The 25,925-nt window shown below is 41.4% G+C and overlaps 2 protein-coding genes across 10 annotated transcripts; one reads left to right on the forward strand and one right to left on the reverse strand.

Moving 5' to 3' along the window:
- Nucleotides 1-2,636: 2,636 nt before the first annotated feature.
- On the reverse strand, nt 2,637-15,436 carry LOC138262159 (anaphase-promoting complex subunit 13). Of its 9 annotated transcripts, none has more exons than XM_069211957.1 (4): nt 15,323-15,436; nt 15,012-15,116; nt 11,542-11,608; nt 2,637-3,200 (listed from the first exon to the last, which is right to left on the reverse strand). In XM_069211957.1, the coding sequence occupies exon 4, from the start codon at nt 3,177-3,179 to the stop codon at nt 2,949-2,951; it is 231 nt and encodes a 76-aa protein (XP_069068058.1). In that variant the 5' UTR covers nt 3,180-3,200; nt 11,542-11,608; nt 15,012-15,116; nt 15,323-15,436; the 3' UTR covers nt 2,637-2,948. The 9 variants fall into 9 exon arrangements, with proteins under 9 accessions (XP_069068058.1, XP_069068054.1, XP_069068056.1 ...); XM_069211953.1 differs by having other exon boundaries at nt 14,944-15,116; XM_069211955.1 differs by having other exon boundaries at nt 2,637-3,195; nt 15,323-15,435.
- A 23-nt stretch (nt 15,437-15,459) lies between these two features.
- RPL14 (ribosomal protein L14) lies at nt 15,460-25,372 on the forward strand. Its single transcript, XM_069211948.1, has 6 exons — nt 15,460-15,557; nt 18,459-18,560; nt 19,199-19,293; nt 20,269-20,368; nt 24,495-24,548; nt 25,274-25,372. The coding sequence occupies exons 1-6, from the start codon at nt 15,555-15,557 to the stop codon at nt 25,337-25,339; spliced, it is 420 nt and encodes a 139-aa protein (XP_069068049.1). The 5' UTR covers nt 15,460-15,554; the 3' UTR covers nt 25,340-25,372.
- The last annotated feature ends 553 nt before the right edge of the window (nt 25,373-25,925 follow it).

The raw sequence follows: 25,925 nt of genomic DNA on the forward strand, positions 1-25,925 counted from the left end.
GACCTATACTGCGCACAGCTCCTCAAAACAGTGTCACTGCGCACAAGCCAACAGATCAGAAGAAACACCGACAGTTAATACTAATTGAAGAACCACTTTTCTTTAACTGTTTTTTAAAAGCTGATAGAGGCGGCCCGTAGTTCCAGCGGGAGCTTATTCTAGGCTGTCGCCCCTAGAAAGTTAGCCGATCTGCCGCTAGTTCTGGACTTCCGCCCTCTAGGAATCACTGTCCGCTATTTATTAGCTGATCTCAGATTGCATAAAGGGCGGAGAAAGATGAATCTGGATCTCAGATATTCAGTCCCAGATTGGTGGAGGTGCTCATGCGTCAGCACCAACGCTTTGAACTCAATTATTTTTCTAATAGGCAGCCGGTGCAACTCGTGCAGGTATGGAGAAATATGCAGTCTCACCAGTAGAATGAGAAGGAGGCGAGCTGTTGCATTTTGCACCACCTGTAGTCTCTCCAGGAGATACTCTGGCAAGCCAAAATAAAGGGCATTGTCGTAATCCAAACTTGATACTATCAAAGCCTGGATGACTGCATTTTTTGCCGAGAAGGACAGAAGATGTGGAAACTTCTTCAGTGAGTGCAACACCCCAAAGCACATGCCAACCACTGATTCAATTTGTGGCTTGAAGAATAACTAGTCATCAAATTTCACCCCTAGGTTCTTCACAATGCCATCTTGAGGGCTAAGGGAAACATTATTGGCCCAAAAGGATTGCAATTGTATGGTAAATCACCGAACACATGAATTTCTGTCTTCTCTGAATTACACTTGAGCTGATGTTTTTTCCATCCAATGAAATACGCCGTCAAGACATATTTTGATCAAGTTTGTCGGAAGCTCACTGCAACTTATCACAAGAAAACAGAAGAGGAGTGTCATCAGCACAGAACATGACTTTGGCACCCATAGATTCAGCAAGTAGAGCAAGAAGGGTCAGATATATATTGAAATGGGTAGGGCTCAGTGCCGAACTCCAGGAGACCCCTACCGACAGATCTCGAGATTCAGATGAGTAAGGTGGGATCCAAATCTGCTGGCTGAATCCCTCTAGAAAAGAGGAGAACCATTTCAGGGCCTGACCCTTTATTCCCACTGACTGCAGACGCTCTAGGAGGCAAGCATGGGGAACCAAGTCAAAGGCTGCTGATAGGTCTAGCATTATCAGCACCACCTTCCCCCTCCATCATCAAGGCGTGCCTTTGATGTATTTGCTAACCTCCAGGAGCGCTCTCAGTGCTGTACTTGGGTCTAAACCCTGACTGACCGGGGTGATAACTGGAAAGTTGAAGATCGACATGTTTTTCCAGAATATTGGAAAAAGCTGGGAGCATATGGAGCCTCAGGTTCTGCAGAAGGCTTCTTTAAAAACAGTAGAATTTTAGCTTGTTTCCAGCTTAACCTTATCTAACTCAAGGGAGGAGTTTAGAACCTTATTTACTAATGGGTTAAATGCAGAAGCTGCTAGCACACACACTCTAGGTGGACATGGGTGCGAAGGGAAGCCGGATTTCAGAGTACTTAATGCCTCTAGAGAGTCGTCCAATGAGATGGGTTCAAAAACAGAGAGACTCCTCATTGGGTGGTGATCCAGTACTCTGAATAACATCCACAATCTCCTCATTAGGTGGGAAAACAGAGGGAAGGCTGGCTTGAATAACTTGCATTTTCAACTGAAAATAGGAGGCAAGCTCCTCATACCATGAGGTAGAAGGCTATGGGAGTTGGACGCCACAGTAGGTGCAAGGAACTTTTTGACTATTTTAAAAATTTCCCTTGACTTATTCCCGGATTCCGTGATTATAGCCTCAAACCTCTAGCTTTGCGGTTTTAATGTTAGCATGACACTCTTTTAGCTTCAGTTTATAGTTTTCTTTGTCTTTCACATTATATCCATTTCTCCACCGCCTTTCCAAAACTTTGCATTTTTTCTCCTCTGTAGACAATCTACTCGAGAACCAAGGGCTGGCTGGGTTGGTTCTTTTTTTCTGGAAGAGAAAGGGGATGATTTATCCAGTGCCTTCTTAATCCAATTCTCTAACACTGAAATGTGTGCATCAACATGGCCAAACAAGGAGGGGGCACTCTTTTCCAAAATACAGATACATTTCTTCCTTCCTTACCATTTTAAAACACTTGAATGTGGAACAGTAAAATAAAACAGCTAAAATGTCTGTCAAGCTAAAATGGGCGTGTGGTCCAGACCTGCACTGCCCAGGCAATACACAATAGGTGGTGTTGGGCAGCCAGAAGGACTGTGATAGTGACACAGGGAAATGAGCAAGCCAGTGTTAGTGGGGGAAATTGCCGCACAATAATCCACTGGTTAATAAAATATGTAGCTTTGCTCTCAAGAAGACCGGAGCACCTCAACAGAGGTGTAGGATGCAAAACCATACTGTCCATACGTTCCTAGTGGATGACAATGAATAACTAAGGAGACGTTGACAGAAGAAAGAAACCACGGGCAAGGCAGCCTTTCTCTGACACTTTTGCCCTCAACACTAAAAAACGCATTATTATATATATTTCTCTGTTGCTCAGATAACATTTTTACTGTGCATGCATTGTAAACCAATCATTTATAATTTAAGTATGAGGAAACTTCAATTAATTTACATGTACTTGAGCTCATCATGAAGATCACCATTTATTCCAGTTAAATCTCGGCTGTGGGAACTGAGCAATCCAACTGCTCATACTGGAGTGAGAACACATTTAAATTCAGCAAGAGATGACTGGTGAGTAACAAAAACATCTAATAATGCAAAACAGAGTATTAATAAAAAACAGGCTTGTGCATTGGTAACACTTAAGCAAACGTGCCCCGTCACACGAACTCTTTTCACACTGTGTCCTATCGACTTTCCCCTGTGTTACAGGCTGATGCACCTAGAGGTGCAGTATTTACAGCGGAGAGAAGCACGCGTGCCATCGCTAGCTTCCAGCTGGTGGGATATTTTCGTGCAAGTACTGCAATGCTAAATCTGTCCATTTGGTTTCCTGTTCCTTTACAGACTCAGTAGTGCCATCACTGTCCTGCTCTGGCTCAGGCAGTTCATTCACCGGAATGGCAACATCCTCGTAGGGAAGTTTATCCTCCCGCCAAGCATCATCAATAAGGTCCACTATTCTTCCGTCTCGAAGCACCTCGCTATCCATAGTCATGAGACGAAATCAGGAGCTGTACTTAAAAACAGAGCAAACTGTTAGAACGCCGGTCATTTACATACATGTAATCAGTAACTCAAATAAAGTTAGCAAATCACCAGATACAAAATGTGCTGCTGATAACAGGAAATCAGAGGGGAGAGAGGAGAGGTACAAGGGATGCCATTTTGGTAGCACAGGGATCGTAAACCTGCACTCATAGAAGTAATAGCCCTCAACATGCACAGGTTCATAATATTCGCCTAATCTCAAACCGGTCACTGTATGCCATAAGTTGCTGCATTAAAGACAAACTGTTTACTAAATCATGAATCTTTTAGTGGCCCAGTGTGTATTTGTAAATTGTGTACAATTAGAGTGCGGAAAGGCAGTCCGATGTGGGAGCAAGCATGTTTTTGTCTTTTCACTTTTGTTGTTTCTTCGCAATGAAAACATTTTCCCCATGGCGAAACCTTATGCCTTGTCCAGCCATGATATTTGAGAAAGCTAGAATGTTTTTTTTTTTTTTAAAGAATAACTCTACTTGATATTGGTCTCTGGCTAAAAGAGAGTAGCTAAGCCCGGACAATCGCAATCCTGTTATGTCTAAACAACTGCCTTCAATCGACAAGAGATGAGAGGCAGTGGTATCAAGGTTTTAAACAGTGTGCTATTGAATCTAAAATATTTTGCAGAGCTAAGAGACCATGTTAATAGCAGATACTGCGATTTACCTAGCCACATACCATCATAAAAAGGTGTATCGTTTTGGGGATATTTTAGATAAGAGCTACAGTTTCTTTAGAACACATCCTGCCCAGGGTGAACAAACATGTTCATTACACAAGAAAGTTTATCCTGTAAAGATGACTGTACCAAATATACCTTTTATTAGCTTTATGTTGGTACCAGAAAAAAATGCAGATAGTGGGACATTGCAGTTTTATTACACCCCCTCAAATATCTGCCCGACATCTGCATTGCTCCACACCCCTTCCAGCTTGTCTGTAAAAACAGAGCAATTTTTTTTGCAGGATATTTTTAAACAGCAGATTTTAAGGGTTGTTTTTATCTCCTGCATTCCACATGCGTCTCCTAAACAACTGTCTTGGAACAAAAAAGCTTTTATGGTGCTGGGGGGAGGGGCCAGCTACTGCACTCTTTCAAATGGCGTTTTAGCATGACTGAAAAACAAATGTCTTTTATCCTGGAGGACCACCAATCCACTCCCTAGGTTACTGCAAAATGGCTGGAACATGTTTCAATTCTTGAGTCATGTGGAAAGTATACTAGGTCTTGGCAAGTGTTTTCCTTTCAACTTTCATAATCATTTAAAGTCTTTTCAGAATTTCCTATGCATAATTATTTGAAAAATAAAGTATACTATGTATAAAAACGGACAATTATTGAATTCAGTGTACAGTTCTGAGATACTTTAAGAAAATAAACCAGTATCTTGGACTCTCATTATGAAGGTGAGACCTACTGGCTTTGCCAATGCTTGTTGTGTGGAGCGATCTGACACCCTAAGGTATGGGTTGAGTAGCGTTACATAAAAATAACCAAATAAATACTTAAGTAGTAGCTGCACAGGGGTGTGGAATTCCTTTGGCCCGATGCCCAGGGCACATTGCTTGGTGTCGAGGACAACACGTTTTTTAATGTTTATTTTGTCCTTGGGACAAGTAGGCCCAACCCCCTGAGACAGAAACCTTTTGGCTGCCAGTTCTCTGTACAACATTAAGGTGCAGGTAAGGGAATTCTCTGCAGTTGAGGTAACATTTGTGTTGATATGCTGACGCTGTTCAAGCTTGTATTTATGGTTCATTAATGCACAGCCTTTATTGTTAGGGTGAGCGTTCTAAATACATGTTGTAAGCTCAGACTGCTGTATTGACAGTGTTTCCAATAAACATATTTGCAAAGTTTAACAATATGAGGATACATGTAATGGTTCCAGAATGATCTCTGATTTGATGCAAATATTTGCAGAAGCTTGAAATTAAGACTGATTCTTTGCTTTCAAAAGAAAATGTTCACAAAAAATGCAACTTGGTAAAAAACAAGTTTTGCTAAATTACTTTGAATTTTTAGGTGCCATTTCTTTGAAGCATCATTCAGTAAAATCTTTTCATTCATGCTCGTATTTCCAAAAAATATTTTGAATGGAAAAAAAAAAAAAAAATCAATGAAACCAGTTTCAACAAGATTATGGGAAACATGAAAATAAACAAACACTGGCAAAGCCAATAAATCAGACACTGGTGGTCCGTTGTTTGGTTTTGTCAACGCAGGTCTTATTTTGATATGGCTTCTGTAAAACTTTATTGTTGTGGGAGCTGCCAGGCCTCACCACTGTAACAAACATTGACCTCACCATTTTTACAAACACTTTGTCTCAAAAAGCACACATTGCCTCAGTAGTTTCTGGCACTGAACAAAACTGCTTTGTGTGCTGATATGTTCCTTGTGAAAGCTCAAGCTCAGATTGTTATCGCTCACAGTGAAGCCAGTCAATAGCTGGATAGAGAGATAGAATGGTAATAAAAACAAAATGGCCTTGGTTAATGCTAGACCTAATTAGGTGCCCAATTGTTAAAGAAAGTCACAAGAGTGCACCTATCGTACATGTCTTTGCATTGGTGCAGATTGACATATTTCATGAATCCACAAGAATTTACAGAAGCAGACCAGGAAATCGTACTCCTAGAAAATATTTGTGACTTGTATTTTAGCATGAGCAAACATGCATGTGTTTATTTGCTCATGCGACAATCTGTTTTGTTTACGAGTTCACTTTCCCTCCAACCACTTTTTTCCCAACCCTGGAAGAAGTTTTACTTCTGCCCTTCCCAGGAGTAAATTTCAAACCTTTCCCCGTATGAGAAAAAAATTCAGAGAAGAGCTGATGAAAACCTATAAAACATACAAGGTAGCAGGTTAGCAGAGACTCAAAAGGGCATTCCAAAGCTGGAAACTTTGCTTACCGTTGCCTCCAGCCCCAGTTGGTAAATCTCTGGAAAGGTGCCAAAACAAGGAAATTCCTAGTATTCAAGCCCTAGTATAGTATTAGCCCTGGCATAATCAGAGAGGCTATTAACAGAGCCCTTATAGAATGAGAATCCTGCCATAATGTGTCACCACTCTACATGGCATCAACGTGACAAGTATATTTTTTACAGGGCAAGAGGATTTATGAAGGACCATGTCCTATGGGCACGTAGATATTTTATTAAATTCCATACCCCTGCTTTTTATTAAATTCCACACCCCTGCTGCAGTTAAAGGCCATGTCTGTGTTTGCTTTGTCATCATAAATCTACTAATACAATTGGTGCTTTAAAAGGCAATATAGAAATGCAGGTACTCACTATTTAGAATACCTGTTTGTTCATAAGACGTGTCAGTACTTATTCATTAAATGTAGTGTAGCAATGCTAAAACGTGCAGGTACTTTCTCTCTTGGAAATTAAAGAAGCAACAGTACCCACCCATTTATGCACTGAATACAACAGATTTGGGCCGTTGTCAAATCTAAAGGAAGAAAAAAAAAATTTAATAAATGTTTTTGGGTCTCAAAATGTACACATTACGATAGTATTACCTGGCACTACTTTGCGTGTGGGCGTGTTCCTTGTGAAAGAGCAGCATGCCATAACTCATAGTGAAGTCAGCCAATGGCTGAAGTGGGCTGATACATTGCCCATTGATGCATGCTGGAGTGGGTGGTGGAAAAAGGTGAATTTCACAATCACAGACTAATGGGTGAAGACTGTCTGAAAATTCCTTTAAGTGACTATTTTGCATACTTTTATTTCTACATATTTTTTGTAAAATGAAAAGGTCTCGAATAACACAGACCTAAAATAAGCCAATTGCCTTCAAGATAGAACGAAAGACAAAAGCAGTAAAAGGAAGAAAAAGGAAGAAAACAAGAAAGGGAGAAAAAGAAAGAAAACAAGAAAGGGAGAAAAAGAAAGAAAACAAGAAAGGGGGAAAAAGAAAGAAAACAAGAAAGGGGGAAAAGAAAGAAAACAAGAAAGGAAGAAAAAACAAGAAAGGGAGAAAAAGAAAACAAGAAAGAGAGAGAACGGGAGAGAAAGAAAGAAAAGTTGGAAAAAAATTATGAAAGAAAAAAGGGGGAGAGGCAATACAAAAATGAAAGAAGAAAAAATGAAGGAAGGCACAAAGGAAAAAGAAAGATAGAAAGAAGAAGGAAAGAAAAAGGAAAGAAAGGGAAAGGCAAAAAAGGAAAGAACAAAAGAAGACAAACAAGAACAAAGGATGGAAAGAAAGAAAGAGGGCAAAAAGAAAAAGGGAAGAAAAAAGATAAGAAAAGGGAAAGAAATGAAAGAATGAAAGAAGATAGAAAGAAGGAAGAAAACAGGGTTAACAGTATAAAATATTGGCTACTAAAACACAAATTACACAACACCTATATTTTAATAAAAGTTTTATAAGTGTGCTGCAAATTAAACACAATATAGTTTATTTTTCTTCTCGGGCAAAGTTTATTAAAGAAGTATTTGCAATGCAATAGGTCTCGCATTTTTTTGTGTTAGAGCTATTGGCAGTGTAAATTCAGAACTGGACTTTTCTTGTGATGTAAATTGCTCAAGCCTGCCTCATAAATTTGTCTTTTCCTGCCATGTTTTGATGGTCTCTGGTGGCTACTGACATCTGAAATCACAAGCCCTCGAGGAGAGACGAGAAGATGACTGCACTACCTCGAGTTGTGTAAATGTCTGAACAAAAATTTGAAAATAAGGCTGGAAACTTATTTTTCTTTTATGTTAACAGAATGAAAAGTCTTGCAAGCATGTTTGCCTGCATTCAACAAAGCTCTAATGAAGTTAACAATAGCAGAGCAGCCTGAAAAGATTTATGACCCCAATAAAGGAGATAACCAATGCCCTGTGTGCAGATGTAGCTGTGGGCTGGCAGGGAGGGGACCTGGAGAGAGACTCCAGATGAGGCCCTCTGATTCTAGGTTTTGCTACATTCACCCCGAAAGGACATATTGTGGCTTTCATGAGCAGTGAGCTAAATGTTTAGGCACTGGGTGTTTCTTTTGTAAAAGAAGCTTCTTTTAGGAGCCAGAGGTAAACAAGGACAGCACTGGAATAAAGCCACAACAAATGTCAGCGACATGGGAGGAGCTGGGAGGAACGGAATGCTGCAATAAAATACAGGCAGCTACCACCCCAAAAACACCCACAGTGAAAAGTGAGCAACAAGGAAATGACAAAAGTAGTCCATCACAGCAACAGATGAAGAAACCAAAGTGGAATAACACAGTAGTTGGTCCCTGCTCTGAAACAGAAAAAGGAAGAACTGACCACTATCGAGCAAGAATTTTTAAAGGACACTGCAACCAACAAATGAAATTGCTTTAAGCCATAAGAAGAATACTAAAAGTATATACGAGGTTGAAGGCTTACACTTGACCTAAAAATAATTGGTAATACCGAGGAGAGAAGGCAAAATGAAACAAGCATTGGCAAAGCTGAAAGGTCTCGCCTATGCAAGAGCTATTGACTTTGCCAATGTGTTTTAACCATGTTGTTCATTTGTGTGTCTGCTGATCTGCATAGCTAAAAGTTAGTGGCACAGAGGAGGGTAGCACAGCGAGTAGAGTGGCACAGAGTTAAGTGGTGTAGAGTGGTACAGAAGGGAGTGGCGTAGAGTCAAGGGGCATAGAATGCAGTGGCTTAGAGTGCACAGTAGAGTCTGGAGGCACAGAGTACAGTGGCGTAGAGTGGTGCAGAGTAGAGCAGCATAGAGTGGTGCAGAGTGGAGTATAGTGCCATAAAGTGCAGTGACAGACTGCAGTGGAGTAGAGTGGAGTGGAGTAGTGAAGAGCAGAGAGGCATACAGTTCAGTGGCAGTGAGTGCAGTGTTGCAGAGTAGAATGTCACCATGCAGTGGTGTAGAGTAGCGTGGAGAGCAGTGGCATAAAGTACAGTGATGCAGAGTAGGAGTACAGTGGTGTAGAGTGCAGTGACAGATTGTAGTTGTGTACAATGCAGTGGCGTAGAGTGCAGTGGTTAAGACTATAGAGGCCTAGAGTGCAGTGACATTGATGGTGTGGCGCAGAGTGGAGTAGAGTGAAGTGGCATAGAGTGGAGTAGTGAAGGGTAGAGTGCAATTGCATAAGGGCGTAGAGTGCAGATGTGTAGAGTAGATTATAGTAGTATACGGTGAAGTTGCATAGACTGTAGGAAGCATAGAGTTGAGTGTTATAGAGTAAAGTGTATTGGCATAGAGTGCAGGGGCTTGGAGTGCAGTGTTGCAGAGTGGCGCAGAGTAAAGTGGCACAGGGTGGAGTTGTGCAGAGTAGATTAGTGTGGCCTAGACTGCAGTGGTGTAGAGTAGAGTGGTGAAGAGTACATTAGGTACAGGTTGAGTAGAGAGACGTAGCATGAAGTGGTGTAGAGTGGAGTAGTGCAGAGTGCAGTGGCGCCGAGAGGTGTAAAGTGGAGTGATGCAGAGAAGAGTGGCGTAGAGTGGAGTATTCATGGTGCGGTAGCCCACCGCCATTACGGCCAACACATTTTCAATTGAAATGGCCATAACATTTGCACAGACAGAGTTTTACTAATAAAACTATACACTGCACAGACGAAAATGGGTGGAAATTGCATCACCTAGTTTAATTGTTCGTTTTGATTGTATTAAAGTATTTATTTCCAACACACTTCAGAAATAAAATACAAATTTGCTTTATTTGTGCGTTCATATTTCTGATATTTTCAGAAATACTTACACAGTTCATTTAAATGTTGTGGTGTGCTAGAAAGAACACTCTTTCCTATCCCCAGTATCCAGCAAGATTGTCACATAAATTCTCTCACTTTGAAGTAAGAGAAAGAAAAGTAAACAAGGGCCCTTAGAAGAGAGCACCTGGCATTCGAGCTTCATCTTTAAATGCACCTTAAATGTGATGAGATGAGAACAAGATTTAAAGGCCTGTTAATAGAAAGCGGGTTTGTGGAAAAATACAAAAAACACAGTTTAGGCAACGGGAGGGAAAAACTGAACCTGGAGAGCCTAAAGCACATAAAGCCAGCAAATGGAAACCAGAAATTATGAGTTACAAATCATAACGCCAATGGTAATCAATCAATGAGTGGAATGCATTCCTAGGTCAACTTTCTTAAAGTCCCAAAGATGACTTTAGCAAACCAGACAGCTACACTGTTTAGTAGACTGTGACCTAAAAAGTAAGCAACACAAGATAAGAGGGAAAGAACAAAGAAAGAACAAAGGTTGAACAAGAAAGGATGGAAAGAAAGAAAGGAAAAAAATAAAGAGAGAAGGAAAGAAAAACATTTAAAAAAAATGAAAGTAACATGAACAAAAGAATGCAAGAAAGAATAAAGAAAAGAAAATAGAACATAGATGGAAACTTAAAAAGGAGAGAAAGAAAGAAGATGGAAATAAGGAAGGAAAGAGAGTTCACAGTTAAATAAAATTACACTAAAACCCAAATTACACCACACCCATGTTTAAATAAAAATGTCATAAATGTGCTGCAAATTAAATATGATAAAGTTTAGTTTTATTCCTGTGGGAACTTTGTAATACTGAGACCAGAAGCACAATATGGTATGCTGTGACACAACAATAGTCAGATAAAGAAAGCCCATGCCAAAAGGAATTTACAACACACTGTCAAAAAACAAGAACTGGCAAAGCTGGAATGTGCCCTGTGCTCACTTCAAAATGATAAAGCAAAACAAGAACAGGCACAGCCAATATGTCTCCTGTATGCAACAGCTATTGGTTTTGACAATGTGTTTTAGACATGTTGCACACCAGCATGGTTGCTGTTCATAATGCCTAAAAAAACTGTGATGGGGAGGAGAGTGGTGTGTAGTGGAATACAACAGAATGTCGCAGAGTGTCCAAGAGCGGAGTACAGTAGAGTGGCATAGAGTGGAGTGATGTAGAGTGAAGTGGTGCAGAATGTCTTAAACTGGAGGGTCAAGAAGTTTCAGAATGGAACGAGACAGAGAGGAGTAGAGTATTGTAGAGTGGAATGGTGAAAAGTGGAGAGGAATGGAGTGGTGTAGAGTGGCATAGAGTACAATGTTGTGGAGTGGAGTGAAGTGTCAGAGTGGAGTGTTGTACAGTAGAGTGGCGTAGAGTGGTGGCTTAGATACCAGTTAAGTGGCATGGAGTGATGTAGAATGGAATACATATGGTGTAGTAGAGCACTGCTATTACATAGAACACATTTTCAATTGAAATGACCATTACATTTCTACAGATGTTCAGTTTTCATAATAAATCTTTACAGCACACAAACAATAATTTGTGGAAATCAGTATCTTCTAGTTAATTGATTTGTTTTGTTTGTAATAAAATATTTTCTTACCCCACACTTCAGATTCACCAAAAAAAGTGCTTTGTGTGCTTTCCGAATTCTGAGATATGTTGGCTCCCTGGAAGACAGAGCCTAACATTGGACTTCTATCTTTGAATGCATAACAAATGTGACAAAATAAAAACATAATTCAAATGCCTTTTTGTTGTTCATTTAGTACTGAACTCCAGCATGGTTATTTTGGGGTTGTTTCAGCATCACATCTCTCCTACTTCCAGTGCCTATGCCATAGTCACAAAATTGAGGAAGATAACTTTTTAAGTTATGCTAGATTGAACTAGAGAGGCGAAGGTAAGTAGAATCACTCAAGCAGAAAGACAGGCGGAAGGAAACTTTTTCAAAGAAATACAGCATGTTTACTGCTTACTGAACTAGCACACAAGGGTGATAAATGAAAACACATCTAATCTACTCATGTGGAGTGCCTCACAAAAAAAAAAAAAAAAAAAAAAGAAGAAGGAGTTCACAAAATGCAAAGACTTGTGGAAGAATACAAGGAACCAATCAGAGAGGTGGTAACCAGGCTATGTTCCACAGGAGGGACAAAGACGTGCTGGACAGCCTAAAACAAACAAATCCAGCAAATATATGAGAAGGAAATGTGAGTTGCAAACCATAGAGCCCATGGTAAGCAGAGGGCGGAATGCATTCCCAGGCAAGCTTTGAGGAATGAGGTAGCAACCAGCTCACTGTCTGGTAGGCTTCGAACTAAACAAGAACACTGGCACTGAAGGAAACTATTTTGGGTGTTGCGGTGTTGTGTAACAGTCTAGTGGTTCGCCACTAGACCGTCCTGAATCTGCCCCGAAGACCAGAACCTGTCCTGGGAGGCCGGGGGTGTTAAATAAAGGTGGAGATGGCAGAACAGGATTATTAGTCCCCTCTAGCTAACTCTTAAGCAAGGTGTCGGTGTTGTTTTTGCAAGGCGCGCAGCGAGCACGTGCACGGCCAGAAGCAGAACAGCACACGTTCCCGGTGCTCAAAGAGGCTCTATTGAGTGAGACCACCATGGCCTACTTCGACCCCAAAAAGAAAACGGAGCTGGTTGTGGACGCGAGCCCCGTCGGGCTCGGCACAGTCTTGGCCCAAGAATGTGAACCAGGCAGGTGGGCCCCACTGACATATGCCAGCAAGGCCTTGACCTCCACCAAACAGCGCTACTCGCAGAACAAGAGAGAGGCCCTAGATATTAAATGGGTGTGTGGTCACTTCCACCTTTACCTACAGAGTAGGCCATTCTGAGTCATCACTGACCACCAACCACTTGTACCGGTGTTCAGGGGAACTTCACCACACCTGCCTCCCTGCATCGAAAGGTGGGCAATCCTGCTCCAACACTACTTCATGGAGGTGGTGTACCAGCCGGGAGCCAAGAACCCTGCAGACTACCTATTGAGACACCCATCAGATCAGACCCAACCTACGGGTGGCGACGAGGACGACACATGTGCAAGCACTAGCTCAGGGCAGTTGTCCCAAAACCCTCAGCACCCAAGAGATCTCAGAAGCCATCCTGGAAGATGAGGTGCTGCTGCGGGTAAAACAAGCGTTGGAAGGTGGTACATGGCACCAGTTCCTCCGGAACACGAACAACTGGGCCACGGCTGACAGGGAGCGGCTGACAAAGCTATGGAGGGTCTGGAACGAACTAAGCTCGACATCAGATGGGCTCTTCCTATGGGGACATCGATTGGTCATTCCTCTACAGTTACAGCAGTGGGTCATCTAGCTGGCGTATGGAGGACATCAAAAGATGACAAAGATGAAAGCATGTATGAGGGAAAAATTGTGGCTCCCTGGCATGGAGGAGGAAGTTGAACAATGCATGTGACAATGCCCAGCCTGTCAGCTAATGGCCATTCCTGATGCACCTGCCCCAATAATCATTGAAGTCCTGCACCATCCCGTGGTCGCAAGTCAGTCTAGACTTTTGGAGTTTCCCGGACAGCAGGATGACCCTAGTCCCCATAGGCGGATACTCCAAATATCTCATTGTGGAAGTCATTGCATCCACAGCCTTTGCCCATGCGGGTCTGGCCCTTGAGAAGATCCTTGCCCTGTTTGGTCTACCAGATGAGATAAAGACCGACAACGGTGCCCCGTTCCAAGGAAGCGAGTTCCAAGAGCGGATGAAACGACTGGGCATTAGACACCGGAAGATCACGTCACAATGGCCTCAGGCTAATGGAGAAGTTGAGCGGTTTATGCGCACGCTCAATAAGGTTCTCAGGATTGCTGTATTGGAAAGCAGTGACCCATATCTCAGCTTCATCAGTTCCTTTGGGAATACTTAGGGACCCCTCACTGCACCACCGGCCAGATTCTGTGGTCACTGATGCTTGCTGGGCAGAGGCGAGACCATCCCTACATCTCCTGGGTGGCAGCCTGCCCTCTAACGCCCAGAACAAGTCCAAGATAGGAGGAAAGGAGTGAATGACAGGGCGAGCAAGAAAAGGTGTGCTGCATCAAGAGACATTCAGATCGCTCATCAGGTGATCATCAAGGACCGGAAACCCGGTTGCAAATTCCGCACACCCTATGAGCGGGGGCTATGGACAGCAACTGGGGTGTCGGGGACCATGGTAACCGCAGAGAAGGGGAAAGACCTGGTAATGCGGTACGTCTCCTGGTTTCGGAAGACCACTTTTGAGGAACATTCAGATGTGCCGGATGGCGATGATTACCTCCAAGACTGGTCCAGAACTGGGGGTTGAGGCCCAGGGAGTGAGAATGCGTTGCCGCTGGCTGCTGGACAGACTTCTCCAATGCAGCCGGTTACCAGCACCCGGAGGGCCAGAGATGGTGAGAGCAGATCCCAATCAGGAAGGTATAATCTGAGGCCTAATCTCCCGCCCAAAGACTAAAAGATTTTTTATGTAGTTTAACACTGTAGGTACTTTGATCTGGTTGGGGAGGGATGTAATCTGCCCCGGAATACCGGCATTTGTTACAGGAGGCGGGGGTGTTAAACAAAGGTGGAGACAGCCGAGCTGGATTATTAGTCCCCTCTGGCTAACTGTAAGCAAGGTGTTGGTGTCATTTTTGCGAGGCGCACAGCAAGCGCGTGCACGTCCAGAAGCAAAACAGCAAAGGTGTGGATATGTTCCTTGTGAAAGAGCAAAATGCAGACACTTAATATGAAGTTAACCAGGCACATAAGTAGGCTAACCCTCTTCCACAATTAGCAGGTAGGCGCAAAACGTGAATGACACAATAGACCAATGGATGAAGAGAGGTGGCTGAAAGCACCTTCAAGTAAGTAGATTATATTCGTAAAATCAAAAGGTATTGACTAACGCCAGACCTAAAACAATCTTCCTCGAGCTGCTTAAGTCTAGCAAAATACATTTTGAAATCCGTATTCGCGTTCATATAAATAAATTGCCTGCGTACCTCCAAGATGGAAATTCTAATTGATATCTGAAAAGGTCCTGCCAGTGAGCTTGTCCGCCCACACTCACCGGGTGAGCTTCCTCCCGGTTGTTTGTTGGGAACGGCTGGGTGGTTCTGCTTGAGCGGGCAGAGGAGTTTTTGAGTCACGACGCGAACGTCAAGCAGGCTGCGTCCTTTATTGAAAACAAATGTCTATTTATAAATGCATCTGTTCTTGTCCATTCCAATTTACAATAATAAGCATCAAATAATCCAAACAAGGGTCATGAGAAATTAACAATATATTATTTAAAAAACTAACAATTTATTATAGAATTGTATCCGTTCTGAGCTTGAAATGCATAAACGATAAATTTCCGAAAACTCAAAACGTACTTACAAATACTACAGATGCCCGAACTTTGCCCAGGGACTTGCTAAGTGGCATATTAATGCTTGTATTACGGCACGAACCCACCATCTCAAGATGGCTGCTGCGTTCGCGGCATCGGTTCAGCCGCTTCCTGCCCTTCCGGCTGACACTCCTTCAGCGCCTGCGCATTGATGTCGGCGGAAGGTCTATCGGAGTAGAGCGGAAGTGACGCTTTCCTTTCTGCTCGTGGACCGCCACCATGGTGAGACGACCTGCGATCTGCTCTCGGGCAAAAGTAGCCATAAGGGGCTGGGGTTGTGTCTAGGAAGGAAGATGGGGTCGCGGGAACTTTTGCGGTGGACCTGGCCTGCTTTGCGGGGAAGCCGAGCTGTGTACTTTAGCTGAGTGGCAGGGACAGCCACATTTCCGTTCCTCTTCATGCAGCCCGGGCGCTGGCCTCCGTGGACTGCACGCGCCGGCACAAAAAAAAAAGTGATTAGTACACGTATTAAAATAAAAACGTGTTCTGAATTAGTTTGAAATGTCTTCCAACGTGTAATAGTTTAATACTGATACACTAGTTTGGTATCCACCCCCTTCCCTCAACCCCGTCCTTAATGATTATGTCGTACTGTTTTGAAGTCGACAGCTTGGCCCCTGTATTTGAGGATCTTGGGTTCTGCACTTGGTCGTATAACCTGTGTGTATGATGGGGTTAGCAATCAAGTGATGCAAATATTTTCAGTGAGTGTCCAATTGCAATGCCTCAATACCTGGTTCATTGGCCAGAGGTAGGGCGGACAGCTAATTTAACCAGTCCTAGGTAAAAGAACCTTTTTAAAGAACTGATATTTGACTCGTAACCCACAGACTTGTAAATGTTACGAGAACAAAAACCAAGAACACTAAGTTATTTTTTCGGTGGGAAATGGTGCCGCTCGTTGGCCACATCTCAATGAGACTTGAATTGCTGCTTTATGGTTTTAACGTAAACCATGCCAGAACTGTTATAAGTTGTGCTTGAGTCATAACACAAGGTCTCTGCTACAAGTAACAAATTGCCTGAAGCCTTCGTCGGCTCCCCACTTGTTTTCCTAGTTTAGTTGATACTTTTCAACTGGCTCCATTGTAGCGGTGACCTTTGAAGTGGTCGATTAAATTTGTGGCTTTTGGACTTGTCCAATTTCTTTCGTTATTTTCATGTTTTGTTTAGATCATGGGTACTCGCAAACATTTTCTCAGGGGCCAAAAAGTTTGGTCTGTGATGTGCCTGGGGGCCGCATTGATGCCAGGGCAGTGGCGGTGGGGTGGTTAGGGGGATTGGTGGCAAGGTAGGCGTGGGGAAAGCAAAGGATATACATTTAGTGGCTGAAATAAACAATAGGAAACCAGAAAACCTGGAATTAATCCCGGCTTACCCACTTTTCCAAATTGTGTGATCCCAGGCAATTGTTTAATCTCACTTTTTCTGCATTCGCATTTAAGAGGACCTCAAAATACATGATTCATGGTGTGCGCTGCACAAAACCTGCTTTTATGTTTGATTTATTAAACTATAATTTTGTTCATGTATGATAGGAACCCAGGCCATCCATAAAGTGCACATACCAAGTGACTTGCCTCTTTAATTTACTATTGGTTGTGTAAGGGGAAGAATTAATGATTCCAAGTGTATGCTTGAAAACTATCACTTTTAAATGAATACATCTCAATGCGCTGATAAAATAAATTGTACTAAGGCGAAAAGGTTCTGCATGTTAACTAAATACACTTTTTTTTAATTTTGAAGAAACAGTCTTAGTTTTACACTTACGCTGCAAGATGTCTTTAAAAATGAAGGCGTTTCTAAAGTTAAGTGCAGGAGTCCCTAGTTACTTCCTTTCTTTAACACCGGTTAAGTTTGCACTAAATAATTGTGTTTCTATTTAATATGTTTATTGTTAGTGCGGAGTCGAGTAAACAGCTGCCCAGTGCTCCTGTTGCCCAACGGGCCACATGTAAATGTCCGAGGGAGCCACATGAGGCCCGCGGGCCGTACTTTGAGTATCCAGGGTTTAGATGATCAGAGCAGACCTACATTTGGCCCATCCACGTTTTTTCCACTTTAAAAAAACCAGTTGTCACTTTCAGGCACATTAAAAAGTAAAAGGGAAGTTATATACCCTAGGTACAATAACACAGTTACGATCAACTAAATGTTATTAGCATTGTACATTTGTTTTTTGGGGGTTAGTGTTAAAAAAATATAAATTTTGCCTCATTAAGGTTCCAAAATAATTATTCTTATGGTGTTTACATTTTCAGGCTGTATAATTTTTGACATAGGATTTCGGCAGGGTTTCTGCTGTTGTAGCTTTCAGGTGGTTGGTGGCAATAAACAATGTAAACATACTCCTAACTTATAGGCATACAGAAACAATCATTTGCAATGCAATGGGTCTCGCATTTGCTTGAGTTAGAGCTAGTAGCGTTGTAAATTCCTAACTGAAATTTTCTTGCCACATAAACTGAAAATGAAAAGTAAAACCGTCAATTCAAAGTGCGATGGCCGCCATGAGCATGCAGGAGACACACAAAAGGTCAAAGAAGTTAGCTCAGTCAAACATATCGGCAATTATGCACTTGTCCATGTAACAAGGTCGGTGTGAAGGCGGTAACAAAACCTCCCCATGGAGGGACAAATGTAAAGCACTTAAAAATGATAACGCAGGATTTTTGAAAGACAAGCCCACAAACAAGTTAGTGATGGGTGTGGCTAAAAGCCCACTAGACTTACAACAGGTCAAAGCGCTTGCACGCTCGACCTAAAAAAATCATGATCTCCCTATTTACACAAAGTTGTTTAAAAATTGGTTTTAGTGTGTAAAACCTCCAATCACCCACCATGTGCACAGGTGAAACATAAGCCCCCCTTCGTAGCAAGCACATTTTTAGCAAATGGAAAATCTATGCTGGTCAGACTTATGAATGTAAGGAATGGTTTAGGCAGTGATTTGCCTATAACTTTGCATACATTGCACATACTGACCCTTCAAAGTCGTTCACTGATGCTTTTTGCTTGCAGTCTTTCCTCGCAAAGTATCTTTTCCCTTAAACTTTATTTTGTGTAACAACCCACATTCTTTTTCATTACTTTAATTATAAATCACTTTTTTTTCCACAGGTTTTCAAGCGTTATGTACAGATTGGCCGGGTTGCCTACATCTCCTTTGGCCCACATGAAGGGAAGCTGGTTGCAATTGTTGACGTAATTGACCAAAACAGGGTGAGTGTATATAGCTCGCTGGCTGTAATTTTTTTGAAGTAGCCCATAGAAAAACGTTTGTAACATATTTTACTGGTAAAGCAGAAAACATCTTCGTGTCATAAGGAGGCATTTAGCCTTCTAGAATACAATGGAGAGCTGTAAAAAGATGACATTTTCTGTACTCTGCCGTGCCCCAAATACAGCTGGTGTTTCTGAAGTGGGCTTCTATTTACAGTTTAGGGGGTGATTTAAAGCGGGATGTGTTTGTTTTTACTGAAATTGGCCCTGGTGAATGGTGCCCAGTGTTGATGACAGTGTGTGAATTAGCTCTGCTATTTTCCTTATTCTCCTTTACCATTCTTATATATATCAGGTCTGATGGTTAAGTAGACAAATGCATCCTCTGCAAGGATCTGTGTTTGATCTTATGAGCTCTGGTTCAACTCTTGGTGGGTTTTCTCACATTTTCATCTGAGTTCAATAAAACTACAGTTGTTAGTTAAAACACATTATTCAGTACAGAGCCATTTGGGTGAAAGTGCACCCTACAATCAAACTTGTTATTTCTCCCTTTCTGTTTGTGCCCAACACAACTTTGTGACTGAGATTTTACCGTAATTATTAGCAGGAAAAATTAAGTCTATTTATTATTGTAGGCACTGGTGGATGGTCCTTGCAGTGGCGTCAAAAGGCAAGCTATGCCCTTCAAATGCATGCAGCTGACTGACTTTGTGCTCAAGTTCCCCCACAGGTAAGTTAATACAGATAATCTCCACTTTTAATGTTTCCTTTCAGCGGCTCTTCAGAATAGTATATTTATCACATTGGTTTTACGGAGAAATATTTTAATTTGAAATGCTACAATGTTCGCTGATGGCAGTTGTTGCGTACTGTTATGTTTTTTGTCTTTGGCAAAGTTGTACTTTCAGTTCTCTACATCGTATCTCTGAAGCAAATCTAGTATTGCTTTTCGATATCAGTCTACTACATCCAGAACCTAGTCTTTCGTTGTGGTATTTTTGATTTTTCTAAAATTGTTATCTTGTAAAACAAACTGATTTCTGGAAAACCTTTTTTTCACTGAGTCTTGCTGAAGCCAGAAAGTCTTGTTTGTCTGCACTGAAGCGATCCTAAGCAGCAGTCATTCAAAGCCGAATGCTCTGTCACGCCCAGTAAACTGAGGCAACCTTTTGAATCTTCTGTAAAAGCTGGATCATCCATGTAGGCATGCTCATTATCTGCTTGAAGCCCTTGTCGGAGAAATGTTTAGTTTTAAGTCATACTTATTCGTATTTCAGAATATTGTACAATATGAGAATCTATGACAAAGATGCTAAGTAGATAAATTTATATTCCATTTCCAAAAATATATTAATCCAAAAAGGAGTCGGTAGGAGCATAAAGAGCAATTTATTTTGTAGCAGTCTTGCAGGGTCAAACTTTAACAAAGATTTAGAAAACTGTGAAACACGTTTCTGAAACCATTGTATGGAAAACTAACAGATGCAAATTGTTTTATCTCAAATGAAAGATTCTCGCCAAAAAGCGATTCGACGCCTCGTCAGGGGGTAGTAATCGTTATATAAATACTATTACAATACAATATTTAGAGATTTCTCCAAGGTTGTTTTGAGCTATCAGTTGAATGTTTTTAATTTTTTTTTTTTTTTTTTTTGTAGTACAATATTTATTTTACAATGTTTTTTTTTCGTTTTTCCCCTCAAAGCGCTCGTCAGAAGTTTGTAAGACGTGCTTGGGAAAAAGAAAATGTAAATGAAAAATGGACTCAAACAAGATGGGCAAAGAAAATCGATGCCAGGGAGAAGGTATTTTTGCCAAAATGCTCTTGACACTTAATTTATGTATTGGTTTTTGTAAAGTGCTTTTCTACTGTCAGAATTCTAAGTGTTTTTGAGCGGTACAAAGGGGTGATTACTGCACTAATACAGAATAATTGAGAATTAATTCAGATAGTGACCTCCATACAGAACGCAGGTTGATTATCAGGCTGTACACATTGAGCCTCAAGCTGGAGATGGCTTGATAGTGAGTCTTGAAATTACAGGGCATCAAGGATATATCGCAGTTTCTGCCTACGCTGAGTCAGACTTGATGATGTCTCTGAAAAAGCAATTTTTTTAGTGACCAATCAGAAGACAGCAAGCTGTACTTGACAACTCCACATGTTCTCTTATGTGGGCGAGGAAGGCTGTTTTCTGGGGTAGGTAATGGAAGTGTCTCCCACTCAAAATATGGCACAGGGCATGGTAGCGTACATGTTCGGTTCTACAAGCAAAGGTGATAGTCATGTTCAAATAGCCAGATCTTGGTTAGGTTATGTCTTGCTGTCAATCAGATACACGAAGCCAGCAGTGCAGACACTGAAGGATAGGTACTCAGAAAAACATGCAGAACTAAGTGTGTGTTCTGGAACAACAAATTTTACATTGTTGTGGTGAGTTGCACCCGGAGAACGGTTACTGGAGGAGGCTACCTGTGGTAACTTGTTCAATAGATAAGGAAAATCCTAAACAAACCAGCTGAAATGGGTTCCTTAGTTGTTTTAAGTTTCACCCGAGCAACGCACTTGCACGGACAATGAAATCTACTTAACAAAAAAGCTTTAAAAAAGGGCTTATTGCCGTCCACTACTTACCAATGCTTACCATTGGTTGGCTTCCACGTCACTTGTTCATGTCTTGCGTTTATAGTTTTTGCTGAGCAACATGTGCACTTAATCAACCTTCTATGGTGTGTTGCTCTTCAGATGTGGGAGTTAATTATCTAGTTTTCCATGTTTTCCTGGTGGTTGGTGTTATGTGGGGCTGTAAATCATCATGATCTTTGTCTAGCTTAGTCTTTAGGTCTCGGCTCTAGACAAAGCATGTGCTGCATCAGGCATTCTATATACTTTGTGGACTTCAGTCCACCTGTAAGCTTCCCATTTGCTGTCTCATCGCTTTCCTATTCTTTCTCCACATTTGTCCATGACACGCATGCATTATGCCTCTTCCTGTGTTTCTCTCCACAAGAGCACGGACCAAGTACCAGTATCCTTTCCTCGGAGCTTAAGAGCCTATCAGCACAGCAGTAGTCACCCTCCCCACTTTTCACCACAAGAAAAGCAATGTGTAACCGGATCTGTGCCTTACGCAGTCTGCAGACTGCCACTTAAAGGAAAACTCTGCCCTTTTAAACAACGTCTTTGCCTCCCCGGCAGCACAAAACACAGGGGCCATGATTTTGCAAATCTATTAAGACTAATGCAGATTCATTTCCCTATGTATTTAATGCAGGTTTCTTTACGCCCTTACAGTTCATAGAGGCCACCACTATTTGTGTTCTTTATGTACCAACTCTCTAATCTTGCTATGCTAGTTACAAAAGACTTGGCGGCCCGTCAAAGATTGTCACAGTACCACAAATATGCGATTCACAAAGGCTCTCCAGTGGTCATAGAGCTTGGCAAGGAAGCATTTAATCTACAGCATGTTTACAGACTAATAGTCGTGCCTCATATGCTTGTGCCCAGTGCTGGGAAAACATACATCATTAAATTCGGTTTACTGTAGCAAACCCAGAGGACCCCTTAAAGACTTTCCCTTTGGGTATTGATATCGACCCCATTGTTGTAGGCGCATGCCTATGTATACTCTGAATTACAAAGACTAACAGTGCCCCCTAAGGAGAACAGAAATTATTTTAAACCACCATAAACAGCATAGATACAGAATAAATTAAAGCAACTTTTTATTCATTCACATATAAACAATAAAATCCTATTTATATAAAGTTGCTTAATAGAAAGGTCCCAGCCAAATTCACACCCACGATCGGAAGGACAGAATTAGTGCAAGAATAAAGTGCTCGTGATCAGAAAAAGAATAGTCAATATCCCAAAAATCTATATACTATACAATAAAAACAAGGTAGCCTGTTGGTCAATCTTCCACTGCGTTGAATCAGTCTTAAATTCTTTGTAACATAAATTTCCTTGTTAAGTCCTTCCTTATCAAAACAAGCAGTAACCAATCCAGGCTAAAACATTCACGTCGACGTTTCGACCCCCTTCTCTTGTGTGCCAATTCAGAGCTCCTCAACGGGTCTTCTTCAGGACTAACCAATAGGGGCCCTTTAACTTCTGAACAGAAATAATCTGGTCGCAATCATCTTCGCTAAATTGCACTTTCAAAACCAATCCAGTCTTATTTCTCATTAAGGGTTAATTATTCCATATATATCCATGTACGACTCATCCACAAGTTCATTTATTCCAACCTTCAAGTTAATCATATCCTCATCTCATCAGTTGACTGGGGATGATTTGACGCGGAGACAAGATTAGGATATGATTAGCTTGAAGGTTGGAATAAATGAACTTGTGGATGAGTCGTACATGGATACTTGGCCCATTTAGAGCTAGTAGGCCTACTTCAATATTTACAAACATGTAGCACGAAGGTGGGAGGCAAAACAAATAGTACATCGACAGTCATGCAATTATCCATGTAACAGGCAGTCTACAAGGTGTGACAAAAACAGCCTCAAGGCAGGATAAACGTAAAGCAATTACCAATGACAATTGATTTTTGAAAGGCAAGCCCACGAGCGGGTGAAAATGATGGGAGTGGTTAAATGCCCTCAATACTTACAACTGGCCAAAGCGCTTTCGTACTCGGCCTAAAAAGATGTAGGGCAGGATTTGTTTTATATACATTGCCAGTTTTTGGGGGGTTGGGGGGGGAGCTTATCAATTAAATGGGGAGAGTTTAATAACATTTTCGAAAGCGTTTAACTTTAGCTCCGTTAGAGGAATCTACATCAAATATGGCTGGCAGTTACCAAGTTACACCCAGTGCAGGTAATTCAAGTACTATGCAGCTCCAATGTGGAAGAGTTAAAGCTGGGATCAAAACATTTTTGATTTATAGTCGCTTAGCATCATCTGATGGATCGATATGAAATTTAGCAGTGAATTAAAACATTTAGCCTACTCTTGGTTTTGTGCACTTAATGCAGGACCGTTTTTGTCTGGGGGGGGGGGGGGGGGGCGGGCAAGAGTTCAAAGGGCAAAGAAGTATTTATCTGCTAACAAATCTGGAACTGTTTGAATCCACAGTAAATTTTGCACATGTTCAGCTTACCGATGGTTATGTCAAGTTTTGAAATGGATCGTTTTGGGTGGGTGGCGCAGAGTTACATCGGAGGGCCATTGGAGTTTCCGTCAGCTATAAATTTGGCAGAGTAAAGTTAACCTACTTGAAATTTGATAACTAGCAAAATAAGCCCAGTGAAAGGCTAGGCAAGCCCTGCAGCCAACTCCACACTTCTGCTGCTCAGAGCCAAGGCGATTGGGCCTATGGCCTGTCTGAAGACCGTGCTCAGCACAGAACGGATACACAGCAAGTTGTGCAGTTGGCAGTTGGCAGTTGTGGCCATAGTGGTTTTAGCAAAGGGCCTGGTCCTGCAGCCTATCCCTTGTAGCACATAGCCAAATGCTGTGTAGAGCATGAGCTGGGCAGCTTCAGCAGGTTTGGGAGAAAGACATGGCTGCAGAACCAGCTGTGCACGACCAAAGGTGTGGGAGTTCCAAATAAAGTAAATCACAAAAAAATGCAATTAACAGGAAAAACAGGTAAAAAGTTGGGTAGTAGCTCTGGCTTAAACTAGTCAAACCACCAAAATCTTAGCTATTATGGAATCAATAGAGCAGTTAACAGATTTTGAGCACGGTGGAAATTTGTCTTCTGCTTTAGAGACTCGTCTGTTCAGTTTTCTTAACCACCTTCAAACATGATGTACTTTGCTTTTTTATTTCTGATTTTGTGCTGTACAAGCCCTTTTCACGTTTCCATTGTTTTTGTTGCACACCAGTCAGTTATGGCTGTTTTTGGGTTGAAGTGCAAATAATTGTTACTTATTTTTATTAAAATGTATATTTTTTCTCATCAGAAAGCCAAGATGACAGATTTTGACCGTTATCGTGTCATGAAGGCAAAGAGGATGGTAAGAATCTTTATGTTGCTAAACTTAATTCCCGCCTGCACATTCAGTAAAACTGTTAAGGTGCAGAATTTTCAAATGACTGCTTTCATTTGATGGTTAGATACATTTCATTGCACATTATAGGGTATTCTGAACTAGGGATCATGTCTTAGCAACTTTTTTTGTATTAGTATTGTCTAATGTCACCAGGAGACAAACCTTTGGAAATTCTGGTGAACACACCTGTCCTGTAGCAGCCCCAAGTAAGAAATGAGCAGTCCTATCTCTTTTGGTCGGCATAACTCTTAAACCAGGTGATGATCTGAGCATATAACCAGATCAGCCCAGTCATTCATTTAAATGGCTGTTGTGCATACTACAGCACTCCCTACCATCAGCTACCCTGTACACCTACATGTTTTCAAGGCCTTGAGCACCCATACGAACTGTGGAAATCTGAAAGGAATGCCCTCTAGTGTAAACCCCTTCCACCCGGCCTCACAAAAAAACACAATCCATAAAATCAAATGGCTCACAATTTTAACTTCCATACCATCTAAACATTGATTGTGTTTTATCTATACAGGCTTATAATTTGGCAGCATGTTTCCAAATTGCGCTTGTTCGTATTATTTTAGTTCACAAAGTTTGGATTACTAATCATTTACTTCCTTGTGAAATAAGTGTTTTAGTTTAGCTTCTTGTTCAGTGATTTATTATAACTTGACAAAACATTTGTTTTGCAGAGGAACAAAATCATCAAAGCTGAAGTAAAGAAACTCCAAAAGGAAGCTTCCAAAAAGTCACAGTAAAATAATTGGTCCATTAAAGAGTTCTTTAATATACTTTGATTGTCTTTTCTTTTTTTGATCAAAATTAGTGGCATGCAGAACATTTTTTTTTTCAGCTAACTAATCATACAACTTGACATAAAAAGAAATAGCCTGCGCTTAACGAAAAAAGTGAAACTATTTTTTAATATCAAAAGGCTTGGTGTGCTTACTGAAAATTGTCTATTTTAGAAAGAGTACGTCAACAGGGACTGAACAGAGTTCAGTGATAGGTGTACCAGTGGCATTCAAGTACTGGGGAGGAGGTTGCTTTGTTCTCATTTCTTTGTCTGTCCTTTTTTGTTGCTGGCACTTGAAAGTTCTGTTGCTCATAATTTGCTCTTAACTGTTTCTTCATTTTTAGGTCTCCTAGACAAAAGCCTGCGCTGCTTTTGTGAAACATTAGCTTACAGATAGCTCACAGCAGGGGGCTCCAACCTTTTCTCTAACAAGAGCTACTTGTTTTCAGTGAAAATCATTCTGAGCTACTAATATCATTTGTATTGCGCACATCAGACCAGATTACATTCGTTGCCACCCTATGTAAGATTACCAGCTGTGATCACTT

Source organism: Pleurodeles waltl, chromosome 10 (genome assembly GCF_031143425.1).
Source record: "Pleurodeles waltl isolate 20211129_DDA chromosome 10, aPleWal1.hap1.20221129, whole genome shotgun sequence".
NCBI lineage: Eukaryota > Metazoa > Chordata > Amphibia > Caudata > Salamandridae > Pleurodeles > Pleurodeles waltl.

Bases quoted from the DNA above. Each gene is read 5' to 3' on its own strand.
- LOC138262159 (XM_069211958.1), bottom strand. From the start codon at position 3,179: ATGACTATGGATAGCGAGGTGCTTCGAGACGGAAGAATAGTGGACCTT.
- RPL14 (XM_069211948.1), top strand. The intron at 19,294-20,268 runs GTAAGTTAATAC...TTCCCCTCAAAG, and splicing joins GTGCTCAAGTTCCCCCACAG to CGCTCGTCAGAAGTTTGTAA. The intron at 20,369-24,494 runs GTATTTTTGCCA...TTTTCTCATCAG, and splicing joins AAATCGATGCCAGGGAGAAG to AAAGCCAAGATGACAGATTT.